The sequence below is a fragment of the Oncorhynchus nerka genome, linkage group LG10 (assembly GCF_034236695.1).
Source record: "Oncorhynchus nerka isolate Pitt River linkage group LG10, Oner_Uvic_2.0, whole genome shotgun sequence".
Lineage (NCBI taxonomy): Eukaryota > Metazoa > Chordata > Actinopteri > Salmoniformes > Salmonidae > Oncorhynchus > Oncorhynchus nerka.
The window spans coordinates 2,401,591-2,414,883 of NC_088405.1; the positions used below are offsets into that span (position 1 = coordinate 2,401,591).

At 50.1% G+C, this 13,293-nt stretch overlaps 1 protein-coding gene across 1 annotated transcript in view; it reads right to left on the minus strand.

Annotated features, from left to right (window-relative positions):
- LOC135573631 (AT-rich interactive domain-containing protein 5B-like) overlaps positions 1–13,293 on the minus strand; it is a 135,635-nt gene that overhangs the window by 26,318 nt on the left and 96,024 nt on the right. Inside the window, 2 exon segments of the mRNA XM_065022913.1 lie at positions 5,112–5,209; positions 8,114–8,166. Of these exon segments, the coding sequence (XP_064878985.1) occupies positions 5,112–5,209; positions 8,114–8,166 (151 nt within the window).

The following is a 13,293-nucleotide window of genomic DNA, read 5'->3' on the forward strand; positions in this document are numbered from 1 at the left end:
GTCCAGTGTGTGGTTCCAGTCTGTGGGTCCAGTGTGTGGGTCCAGTCTGTGGGTTCCAGTCTGTGGGTTCCAGTCTGTGGGTCCAGTGTGTGGGTCCAGTGTGTGGGTCCAGTGTGTTGGTTCAGACTCTGGGTCCAGTGTGTGGGTCCAGTGTGTGGGTTCAGTGTGTGGGTTCCAGTCTGTGGGTTCAGTGTGTGGTTCCAGTCTGTGGGTACAGTGTGTGGGTCCAGTGTGTGGTTCCAGTGTGTGGGTCCAGTATGTGGGTCCAGTGTGTGGTTCCAGTCTGTGGGTCCAGTCTGTGGGTCCAGTCTGTGGGTCAGTGTCCAGTGGTTCCAGTGTGTGGGTCCAGTGTGTGGGTCCAGTGTGTGGTTCAGTCCAGTATGTGGTTCAGTCTGTGGGTCCAGTGTGTGGTGTCTGGGGTCCAGTGTGTGGGTCCAGTGTGTGGTTCCAGTGTGTGGGTCCAGTGTGGGGTCCAGTGTGTGGGTTCAGTCTGTGAGTCCATTGTGTAGGTCCAGTGTGTGGGTCCAGTGTGTGGGTTCAGTCTGTGGGTGCAGTGTGTGGTCCAGTGTGTGGGTTCAGTCTGTGGGTCCAGTGTGTGGGTCCAGTGTGTGGGTCCAGTGTGGGGTCCAGTGTGTGGGTTCCAGTGTGTGGGTCCAGTGTGGGTTCAGTCCAGTGTGGGGTCCAGTCAGTCTGTGGGTCCAGTGTGTGGTTCCAGTGTGTGGGTCCAGTGTGTGGGTCCAGTCTGTGGGTTGTCCAGTCTGTGGGTCCAGTGTGTGGTTCCAGTCTGTGGGTCCAGTCTGTGGGTTCAGTCTGTGGGTCCAGTGTGTGGTTCCAGTGTGTGGGTCCAGTGTGTGGGTCCAGTCTGTGGTCCAGTGTGTGGTTCCAGTGTGTGGGTCCAGTGTGTGTGTGTCCAGAGTGTGGGTCCAGGTGGGTCCAGTGTTTGGGTCCAGTGTGGGGGTCCAGTGTGTGGGTCCAGTCTGTGGGTCCAGTGTGTGGGTCCAGTGTTTGGTCCAGTGTGTGGGTCCAGTCTGTGGGTCCAGTGTGTGGGTCCAGTGTGTGGGTTCAGTCTGTGGGTCCAGTGTGTGGGTCCAGTGTGTGGGTCAGTGTGGGTTCAGTCTGTGGGTCCAGTCTGTTGGTCCAGTCCAGTGTGGGTTCAGTCTGTGGGTCCAGTGTGGGTTCCAGTGTGTGGGTCCAGTGTGTGGGTCCAGTGTGTGGTTCCAGTGTGGTTCAGTCTGTGGGTCCAGTGTGTGGTTCAGTGTGTGGGTTCCAGTGTGTGGTTCCAGTGTGTGGGTCCAGTGTGTGGGTCCAGTGGGTCCAGTGTGTGGGTCCAGTGTGTGTTTCAGTTGTGGGTCCAGTGTGTGGTTCCAGTCTGTGGGTCCAGTATGTGGGTCCAGTGTTTGGTTCCAGTGGTGGGTCCAGTCTGTGGGTCCAGTGTGTGGTTCCAGTGTGTGGGTCCAGTGTGTGGGTCCAGTGTGTGGGTTCCAGTCTGTGGGTCCAGTCCAGTGTGGGTCCAGTGTGTGGGTCCAGTGTGTGGGTCCAGTGTGGGGTCCAGTCTGTGGGTCCAGTGTGTGGGTTCAGTCTGTGGGTCCAGTGTGTCCAGTGTGGGTCCAGTGTGTGGGTTCAGTCTGTGGGTCCAGTGTGTTGGTTCAGACTGTGGGTCCAGTGTGTGGTTCCAGTGTGTGGGTTTCAGTGTGTGGGTTCAGTGTGTGGGTCCAGTGTGTGGTTCCAGTCAGTGTGTGGGTCCAGTGTGTGGGTCCAGTGTGTGGGTCCAGTCTGTGGGTCCAGTGTGTGGGTTCAGTCTGTGGGTCCAGTGTGTGGGTCCAGTGTGTGGGTCCAGTGTGTGGGTCCAGTGTGTGGGTCCAGTGTGTGGGTCCAGTGTGTGGTCCAGTCTGTGGGTCCAGTGTGTGGTTCCAGTGTGTGGGTTCCAGTGTGTGGGTTCAGTGTGTGGGTCCAGTGTGGGTTCAGTGTGGGTCCAGTGTGTGGGTCCAGTGTGTGGGTCCAGTGTGGGTCCAGTGTGTGGGTTCAGTCTGTGGGTTCAGTCTGTGGGTCCAGTGTGTGGTCCAGTCTGTGGGTCCAGTGTGTGGGTCCAGTGTGTGGGTTCAGTGTGTGGGTCCAGTCTGTGGGTCCAGTGTGTGGTTCCAGTGTGTGGGTTCCAGTCTGTGGTGGGTCCAGTCTGTGGGTCCAGTGTGTGGTCTGTGGGTTCAGTGTGTGGGTCCAGTGTGTGGGTCCAGTGTGTGGGTCCAGTGGGTCCAGTGTGTGGGTCCAGTGTGTGGTCCAGTGTGGGTCCAGTGTGTGGGTTCAGTCTGTGGGTCCAGTGTGTGGGTCCAGTGTGTGGGTCCAGTGTGTGGGTCCAGTGTGTCCAGTGTTTCCAGTGTGTGGGTCCAGTGTGGGGTCCAGTGTGTGGGTCCAGTGGTGGGTCCAGTCTGTGGGTCCAGTGTGTGGGTCCAGTGTGGGTTCCAGTCTGTGGGTCCAGTGGGTCCAGTCTGTGGGTCCAGTCTGTCCAGTGTGTGGGTTCAGTGTGTGGGTTCAGTCAGGTCCAGTGTGGGTTCCAGTCTGTGGGTCCAGTGTGTGGGTCCAGTGTGTGGGTCCAGTGTGGGGTCCAGTGTGTTGGTTCAGTGTGGGTCCAGTGTGTGTGGTTCCAGTGTGGGTTCCAGTCTGTGTGGTTCAGTGTGGGTTCAGTCTGTGGGTTCAGTCTGTGGGTCCAGTGGGTCCAGTGTGTGGGTTCCAGTGTGTGGGTCCAGTGTGTTGGTCCAGTCCAGTGTGTGGGTTCAGTGTGTGGGTCCAGTGTGTGGGTCCAGTGTGTGGGTCCAGTGTGTGGGTCAGTGTGTGGGTCCAGTGTGTGGGTCCAGTCTGTGGGTCCAGTGTGTGGGTCCAGTGTGTGGGTCCAGTGTGTGGGTCCAGTGTGTGGGTCCAGTATGTGGGTCCAGTGTGGGTCCAGTGGGGGTCCAGTCTGTGGGTTCAGTCTGTGGGTCCAGTGGTGGGTCCAGTATGTGGGTTCAGTCTGTGGGTCCAGTGTGTTGTTTCAGACTGTGGGTCCAGTGTGTGGGTTCCTTGTGTGGGTTCCGTGTGTGGGTTCAGTGTGTTGGTTTAGTCTGTGGGTCCAGTGTGTGGTTCCAGTGTGTGGGTCCAGTCTGTGGGTTCAGTCTGTGGGTTCAGTCTGTGGGTTCAGTCTGTGGGTCCAGTGTGTGGTTCCAGTGTGTGGGTCCAGTGTGTGGGTCCAGTGTGTGGTTCCAGTGTGTGGTTCCAGTCTGTGGGTCCAGTGTGTGGATCCAGTGTGTAGGTCCAGTGTTTGGGTCCAGTGTGTTGTTTCAGTTTGTGGGTCCAGTGTGTGGTTCCAGTCTGTGGGTCCAGTATGTGGGTCCAGTGTTTGGTTCCAGTGTGTGGGTCCAGTATGTGGGTCCAGTGTTTGGTTCCAGTGTGTGGGTCCAGTATGTGGGTCCAGTGTGTTGGTTCAGTCTGTGGGTCCAGTGTGTGGGTCCAGTCTGTGGGTTCAGTCTGTGGGTCCAGTCTGTGGGTCCAGTGTGAGGGTCCAGTGTGTGGGTCCAGTGTGTGGTTCCAGTCTGTGGGTTCAGTCTGTGGGTTCAGTGTGTGGGTCCAGTTTGTGGGTCCAGTGTGTGGTTCCAGTCTGTTGGTTCAGTCTGTGGGTCCAGTGTGTTGGTTCAGACTGTGGGTCCAGTGTGTTGGTTCCGTGTGTGGGTTCCGTGTGTGGGTTCAGTGTGTTGGTTCAGTCTGTGGGTCCAGTGTGTGGGTCCAGTGTGTGGGTCCAGTGTGTGGGTCCAGTCTGTGGGTCTAGTGTGTGGGTTCAGTCTGTGGGTTCAGTCTGTGGGTCCAGTCTGTGGGTCCAGTCTGTGGGTCCAGTGTGTGGGTCCAGTGTGTGGGTCCCGTGTGGGTCCAGTCTGTGGGTCCAGTGTGTGGGTCCAGTGTGTGGGTCCAGTGTGTTGTTTCAGTGTGTGGGTCCAGTGTGTGGGTTCAGTGTGTGGGTCCAGTATGTGGGTCCAGTGTGTGGGTCCAGTGTGTGGGTCCAGTGTGTGGGTTCAGTCTGTGGGTCCAGTGTGTGGGTCCAGTTTGTGGTTCCAGTGTGTGGGTCCAGTGTGTGGGTCCAGTGTGTGGGTCCAGTCTGTGGGTCCAGTGTGTGGTTCCAGTCTGTGGGTCCAGTATGTCGGTCCAGTGTGTGGTTCCAGTATATGGGTCCAGTATGTGGTTCCAGTATGTGGGTCCAGTATATGGTTCCAGTATATGGGTCCAGTGTGTGGTTCCAGTCTGTGGGTCCAGTCTGTGGGTCCAGTGTGTGGTTCCAGTCTGTGTGTCCAGTATGTCGGTCCAGTGTGTGGTTCCAGTATATGGGTCCAGTGTGTGGGTCCAGTGTGTGGGTCCAGTATATGGGTCCAGTATGTCGGTCCAGTGTGTGGTTCCAGTATATGGGTCCAGTGTGTGGGTCCAGTATATGGTTCCAGTATGTGGGTCCAGTGTGTGGGTCCAGTGTGTGGTTCCAGTATATGGGTCCAGTGTGTGGGTCCAGTATATGGGTCCAGTATGTCGTTCCAGTGTGTGGTTCCAGTATATGGGTCCAGTGTGTGGTTCCAGTATATGGTTCCAGTATGTGGGTCCAGTATGTGGGTCCAGTATGTGGGTCCAGTCTGTGGGTCCAGTATGTGGGTCCAGTATGTGGGTCCAGTATGTGGGTCCAGTATGTCGGTCCAGTCTGTGGGTCCAGTATGTGGTCCTCCCGGGACCATGTTGTTAAATTGTGGTTGAGTTATTGGGTTCAGGTGCTTCTTGTTTCAGTCAGATACAGTGTTGTGATTGGTTGAGTTATTGGGTTCAGGTGTTTCAGTCAGATACAGTGTTGTGATTGGTTGAGTTATTGGGGTCAGATGTATCAGTCAGATACAGTGACCTTTCATAGTGTCTATGTATACAGGTATAGTAGGGGACATGTTTAATATAGAGACCTTTCATAGTGTCTATGTATACAGGTATAGTAGGGGACATGTTTAATATAGAGACCTTTCATAGTGTCTATGTATACAGGTATAGTAGGGGACATGTTTAATATAGAGACCTTTCATAGTGTCTATGTATACAGGTATAGTAGGGGACATGTTTAAGACCTTTCATAGTGTCGTCTGGTGCAGGTTGCAGCGCTGGTGCTTCCTGGGTTTCCTCCTAACTCGTCATAAACATGTTTCCACTGTCGGCGCGATGTGATCTGATGACACAGGGGGACAATGACAGGGTTAGAAAACAGTTGGACACTAACATATAGCATATTAGCATATTGAAACTCTTAAAACTCTGGGGGCGGTATTTCATTTTTGGATAAAAAACGTTCCCGTTTTAAACAGGATATTTTGTCCCAACAAGATGCCTGACTATGCATATAACTGACAGCTTTGGATAGAAAACACTAACGTTTCCAAAACTGCAAAGATATTGTATGTGAGTGCAACACAACTGATGTTACAGGTGAAACCCAGATAAAAATCCAATCAGGAAGTGCCCCATATTTTGAAAGCGCTGCATGCCAATGACTCCTTATATTGCTGTTAATGGGCTACGAATGAGCTTAAGCTTTCTACGTATTCCCCAAGGTGTCTACAGCATTGTGACTTATTTTTACGCATTTATGTTGAAGAATAGCCTTAAGGGACCACATTGAGCAAGTGGTCACATGATGGCTCTGTTACGTTCCCCAGTTTATGTGTTGTAGTTGTGTATTTGTATGTGTTTATTTCAAGAAATGGCTTCCTGAAATCCCTCAAGCAGCTGATTGGTCGACTCCATGGCTAATTGGAGAGCTGACCCCGCCCCCTCGTCAAGACGCAGCTGTCTCCAGTTACACATTCATTCTGAAGCTATATAAAAGCCAGTGTTCTGTTCAGGAGAGAGATTTTGCTGGAGGTAGATTTGCTAGAGATTTGCTGGGAGGTCATTGCAGAGATTTTGATAGAGGTTGATTTTGCTGGGAGTTCATTGCTGAGAGTTGGTATGTTTTGTGAGTTTGTTGCTCAGATAGAGCTTATTTGATGTCCTTTGTTTCTTAGTTTGTTTGTGAAAATTGTTTAATATTCTGTTTCATTTGTTCCCAGGGGGGAAGGGGAAGGCACCTAGGGAGTGCTTAGGTAAGAGGCCCGCGGGCATACATATACCCGTAGTATATTCATTGGCTATGCACAATAGGTAAGACCTGGGCGGACCACCCCCTGTATTTTGGTTAGTGCACCAGGTGGTGCTAAATTAGGTAAGTAGTGGTTAGGCAGGTAAGATAGGAGAGGGGGGGCTTTGAGATTTACTTTATTTGCTTTGGTTCCGTCCAGCCCCTTTTCCCCATATTACCGTGTAAAGGAATAAAGTCCTTGTAAACGGTACCACATTCTGTCTGTTGTCATCCTTACTCGCACCTACAGTCCATACCTTTTTTTACTTCACGGAGAGTTTAGTTGTAGCAGGGTGTTGCGTTCCCTCTTCATAGAGGCGTGAGTAACAGGCTCCCGCAGAAAATCTTGCGTAAAGTACAGAGGTAGCCATTATTCCAATCGCTTCTAATGAGAAACCAATTGTCCCGGTGGATATATTATGGAATAGATGTGAGGATTGATTCTAAACAACGTTTGCCATGTTTCTGTAGATATTATGGAGCTAATGTGGAAAAAAGTTTGGCGTTGTAGTGACCGCATTTTCCGGTCGATTTCTCAGCCAAATGTGAAAAACAAACTGAGCTATTTCGCCTACAAAAATAATATTTTTGGAAAAAAGGAACATTTGCTATTTAACCCATTGCTCCATTTAAAGGGATATCAACCATATTCCTTTTCCTATCGCTTCCTCAAGGTGTCAACAGTCTTCAGACATAGTTTCAGGCTTTTATTTTGAAGAATGAGCGTGAACGACCACATTGCGTAAGTGGATGAGTTGTGCGCGAAAGAGAAAGGCGGCCATTGTTACTCCTAGTGCGTGAACGACCACATTGCGTAAGTGGATGAGTTGTGCGCAAAAGAGAAAGGCGGCCATTGTTACTCCCGGTCCTAGTGAAATTTTTTTTGATTGATTTTCGTGTCCAAGTTACCTGATGCTAAGTGTACTTATTGTTTTGTCGAGCGATCGATAAACTTACACACGCTTGGATTGCTTTAGCTGTAAAGCATAATTTCGAAATCTGAGACGACAGGTGGATTAACAAAAGGCTAAGCTGTGTTTTGCAATATTGCACTTGTGATTTCATGAATATGAATATTTTCTAGTAATATTATTTGACTGTGATGCTATGCTATTCAGCGGTTGCTGATGACAATTATCCCGGATCCGGTATGGGTGGTTCAGAGGTTAAGGGTAGAGAAAGCTTGTTGGACACTAAGAAAGCTTTGTTGTAGAGTGTTTACCACTAAATCCAGGGAGGGGCCAGCTGAGTATAAGACTGTTTCATCTGCATATAAATGGATGAGAGAGCTTCCTACTGCCTGAGCTATGTTGTTGATGTAAATTGAGAAGAGTGTGGGGCCCAGCATTGAGCCTTTGGGTACTCCCCTGGTCACAGGCAGTGGCTGAGACAGCAGATTTTCTGACTTTATACACTGCACTCTTTGAGAGTGGTAGTTAGCAAACCAGGCCAAAGACCCCTCAGACACCAATATTCCTTAGCCAGCCCCCCAGAATGGAATGGTCTACCGTATCAAAAGCTTTGGCTAAGTCAATAAAAATAGCAGCGCAATATTGCTTAAAATCAAGGGCAATGGTGAAATCATTGAGGACCTTTAAAGTTGCAGTGACGCATCCATAACCTGAGTGGAAACCAGATTGCATACCCAAGAGAATACTATAGACATCAAGAAAGCCAGTCAGTTGATTGTTGATTAAGTTTCTCCAACACTTTTGATAAACAGGGCAAAATAGAAATAGGCCTATAACAGTTAGGATCAGCTTGATATCCCCATTTAAATAAAGGACGAACTGTGTCTGCCTTCCAAGCAATGGGAACCTCCTCAGAAAGGAGAGACAGGTTAAAAAGGTCAGAGATAGGCGTGGCGATGACAGTGTCAGAGGAAACGCTGAGGGACAAACGTAAAGCTATACAAAACCTTTATTTCACAATGATTTAGACGGAGAAATCACTTACCAGCTCATATCCTCCAAGGGTCTCTGCTGCTTGAAACATGCTCCAAAGGTTTACTGTTAGAGGGACAATAATAGTGAGATCAATAAGACAATAACACCAAGACAAACCCAGTTGTAATGTTCTGTCTATACAACGATCAATAACACCAAGACAAACCCAGTTGTAATGTTCTGTCTATACAACGATCAATAACACCAAGACAAACCCAGTTGTAATGTTCTGTCTATACAACGATCAATAACACCAAGACAAACCCAGTTGTAATGTTGTCTGTCTATTGTAATGGTCTGTCTATACAACGATCAATAACGATCAATAACACCAAGACAAACCCAGTTGTTGTAATGTTCTGTCTATACAACGATCAATAACACCAAGACAAACCCAGTTGTAATGTTCTGTCTATACAACGATCAATAACACCAAGACAAACCCAGTTGTAATGGTCTGTAATGACAAACCCAGTCTGTCTATACAACGATCAATAACACCAAGACAAACCCAGTTGTAATGGTCTGTCTATACAACGATCAATAACACCAAGACAAACCCAGTTGTAATGTTCTGTCTATACAACGATCAATAACACCAAGACAAACCCAGTTGTAATGGTCTGTCTATACAACGATCAATAACACCAAGACAAACCCAGTTGTAATGTTCTGTCTATACAACGATCAATAACACCAAGACAAACCCAGTTGTAATGGTCTGTCTATACAACGATCAATAACACCAAGACAAACCCAGTTGTAATGGTCTGTCTATACAACGATCAATAAGACAATAACACCAAGACAAACCCAGTTGTAATGTTCTGTCTATACAACGATCAATAACACCAAGACAAACCCAGTTGTAATGTTCTGTCTATACAACGATCAATAACACCAAGACAAACCCAGTTGTAATGGTCTGTCTATACAACGATCAATAACACCAAGACAAACCCAGTTGTAATGGTCTGTCTATACAACGATCAATAACACCAAGACAAACCCAGTTGTAATGTTCTGTCTATACAACGATCAATAACACCAAGACAAACCCAGTTGTAATGTTCTGTCTATGCAATACAATCAGTCAGTCAGTCAGTCAGTCAGTCAGTCAGTCATACCTACAACAAAAGGGATTGAAGGTGTTATTGAAATATCAATACTTCTTACATGAAAAAGACAACCTGTTTTTAATACAGTATTAATAACATATTAATTACAATGTACAGGGCAATTCCATACTGTAGTGTCTGTCAATGACATTCTCTAAAAGGAATATTACTGATAGATTCCAGAGGATCAATCTGGCTTTCATCAGGATTCCATGCATTTGTCATGATGGCCTTCTCTCTCCCTTATTATACCCCCATATCCTGCTCTCCTCCTCTCTCTCAAACCTCCTCCCTTCCTCTCCCCTATTGTATCCCCATATTATCCTCTCCTCCTCTCTCTTATTCTACCCCCATATCCTTCTCTCCATCCTCCTCTCCTCCTCTCCCTATTTTACCCCATATCCTCTTCTCCTCCTCTCCCCTATTCTACCCCCATATCCTCCTCTCCTCTTTCTCTCCATCCTCTTCTCCTCCGCTCCCTATTCTACCCCCATATCCTCTCCTCCTCCTCTCCCTATTCTACCCCCATATCCTCTCCTCCTCCTCTCCCTATTCTACCCCATATCCTCTTCTCCTCCTCTCCCTATTCTACCCCCATATCCTCCTCTCCTCTTTCTCTCCATCCTCTTCTCCCTATTCTACCCCCATATCCTCCTCTCCTCCTCTCCCTATTCTACCCCCATATCCTCCTCTCCCTATTCTACCCCCATATCCTCCTCTCCTCTTTCTCTCCATCCTCTTCTCCTCCTCTCCCTATTCTACCCCCATATCCTCCTCTCCTCCTCTCCCTATTCTACCCCCATATCCTCCTCTCCTCTTCTCCCTATTCTACCCCCATATCCTCCTCTCCTCCTCTCCCTATTCTACCCCATATCCTCTTCTCCTCCTCTCCCCTATTCTACCCCCATATCCTCCTCTCCTCTTTCTCTCCATCCTCTTCTCCTCCTCTCCCTATTCTACCCCCATATCCTCCTCTCCTCCTCTCCTATTCTACCCCCATATCCTCCTCTCCTCCTCTCCCTATTCTACCCCCATATCCCCCTCTCCTCCTCTCCCCTATTCTACCCCCATATCCTCCTCTCCTCTTTCTCTCCATCCTCTTCTCCTCCTCTCCCTATTCTACCCCCATATCCTTCTCTCCATCCTCCTCTCTCCTCCTCTCCCTATTCTACCCCATATCCTCTTCTCCTCCTCTCCCCTATTCTACACCCATATCCTCCTCTCCTCTTTCTCTCCATCCTCTTCTCCTCCTCTCCCTATTCTACCCCCATATCCTCCTCTCTCCCTATTCTACCCCCATATCCTCCTCTCCTCCTCTCCCTATTCTACCCCCATATCCTCCTCTCCTCCTCTCCCTATTCTACCCCCATATCCTCCTCTCCTCCTCTCCCTATTCTACCCCCATATCCTCCTCTCCTCTTTCTCTCCATCCTCTTCTCCTCCTCTCCCTATTCTACCCCCATACCCCCATATCCTCCTCTCCCTATTCTACCCCCATATCCTCCTCTCCTCTTTCTCTCCATCCTCTTCTCCTCCTCTCCCTATTCTACCCCCATATCCTCCTCTCCTCCTCTCCCTATTCTACCCCCATATCCTTCTCTCCATCCTCCTCTCCTCCTCTCCCTATTCTACCCCATATCCTCTTCTCCTCCTCTCCCCTATTCTACCCCCATATCCTCCTCTCCTCTTTCTCTCCATCCTCTTCTCCTCCTCTCTCCCTATTCTACCCCATATCCTCCTCTCCTCCTCTCTCCTATTCTACCCCCATATCCTCCTCTCCCCTCCTCTCCCTATTCTACCCCCATATCCTCCTCTCTCCTCTCCCTATTCTACCCCCATATCCTCCTCCTTCTCCTCTCCCCATTCTACCCCCATCCTCTTCTCTTCTCCCCATCTTTCTCTCCATCCTCCTCTCCTCCTCTCCTCTCTCCCATTCTACCCCCATATCCTCCTCTCCTCTTTCTCTCCATCCTCTTCTCCTCCTCTCCCTATTCTACCCCCATATCCTCCTCTCCTCTTTCTCTCCCCTATTGTATCCCCATATTATCCTCTCCTCCCCCATCTCTCTCCTATTCTACCCCAATATCCTTCTCTCCATCCTCCTCTCCTCCTCTCCCTATTCTACCCCATATCCTCTTCTCCTCCTCTCCCCTATTCTACCCCCATATCCTCCTCTCCTCTTTCTCTCCATCCTCTTCTCCTCCTCTCCCTATTCTACCCCATATCCTCCTCTCCTCCCTCTCCCTATTCTACCCCCATATCCTCCTCTCCTCCTCTCCCTATTCTACCCCCATATCCTCCTCTCCTCCTCTCCCTATTCTACCCCCATATCCTCCTCTCCTCTTTCTCTCCATCCTCTTCTCCTCCTCTCCCTATTCTACCCCCATATCCTCCTCTCCTCCTCTCCCTATTCTACCCCCATATCCTCCTCTCCTCCTCTCCCTATTCTACCCCCATATCCTCCTCTCCTCCTCTCCCTATTCTACCCCCATATCCTCCTCTCCTCTTTCTCTCCATCCTCTTCTCCTCCTCTCCCTATTCTACCCCCATATCCTCCTCTCCTCCTCTCCCTATTCTACCCCCATATCCTCCTCTCCTCCTCTCCTCTCCCCCATATTCTCTCCCCCTCCCTATCTACCCCCATATCCTCCTCCTCCTCTCCCTATTCTACCCCCATATCCTCCTCTCCTCCTCTCCCTATTCTACCCCCATATCCTCCTCTCCTCTTTCTCTCCATCCTCTTCTCCTCCTCTCCCTATTCTACCCCCATATCCTCCTCTCCTCTTCTCCCCTATTCTACCCCCATATCCTCCTCTCCTCTTTCTCTCCATCCTCTTCTCCTCCTCTCCCTATTCTATCCCCATATCCTCCTCTCCTCCTCTCCCTATTCTACCCCCATATCCTCCTCTCCTCTTTCTCTCCATCCTCCTCTCCTCCTCTCCCTATTCTACCCCATATCCTTCTCTCCACCCTCCTCTCCTCCTCTCCCCATTCTACCCCATATCCTCTTCTCCTCCTCTCCCTATTCTACCCCCTTATCCTCCTCTCCTCCTCTCCCTATTCTACCCCCATATCCTCCTCTCCCCATTCTACCCCCATATCCTCCTCTCCTCTTTCTCTCCATCCTCCTCTCCTCCTCTCCCCTATTCTACCCCATATCCTCCTCTCCCCATTCTACCCCCATATCCTCCTCTCCTCTTTCTCTCCACCCTCCTCTCCTCCTCTCCCCATTCTACCCCCATATCCTCCTCTCCTCTTTCTCTCCATCCTCCTCTCCTCCTCTCCCCCTATTCTACCCCATATCCTCTTCTCCTCTTTCTCTCCATCCTCCTCTCCCCATATTTTCCTCTCCCCTATTCTACCCCATATCCTCCTCTCCTCCTCTCCTCTATTCTACCCCCATATCCTCCTCTCCTCTTTCTCTCCATCCTCCTCTCCTCCTCTCCCCATATCTTCCTCTCCCCTATTCTACCCCATATCCTCCTCTCCTCCTCTCCCCATTCTACCCCCATATCCTCCTCTCCTCTTTCTCTCCATCCTCCTCTCCTCCTCTCCCTATTCTACCCCATATCCTTCTCTCCACCCTCCTCTCCTCCTCTCCCCTATTCTACCCCATATCTTTCTCTCCATCCTCCTCTCCTCCTCTCCCCTATTCTACCCCATATCCTTCTCTCCACCCTCCTCTCCTCCTCTCCCCTATTCTACCCCATATCCTCCTCTCCTCCTCTCCCTATTCTACCCCATATCCTCCTCTCCTCCTCTCCCTATTCTACCCCATATCCTTCTCTCCACCCTCCTCTCCTCCTCTCCCTATTCTACCCCATATCCTTCTCTCCACCCTCCTCTCCTCCTCTCCCCTATTCTACCCCATATCCTCCTCTCCCTATTCTACCCCATATCCTTCTCTCCACCCTCCTCTCCTCCTCTCCCCTATTCTACCCCATATCTTTCTCTCCATCCTCCTCTCCTCCTCTCCCCTATTCTACCCCATATCCTTCTCTCCACCCTCCTCTCCTCCTCTCCCTATTCTACCCCATATCCTTCTCTCCACCCTCCTCTCCTCCTCCTCTCC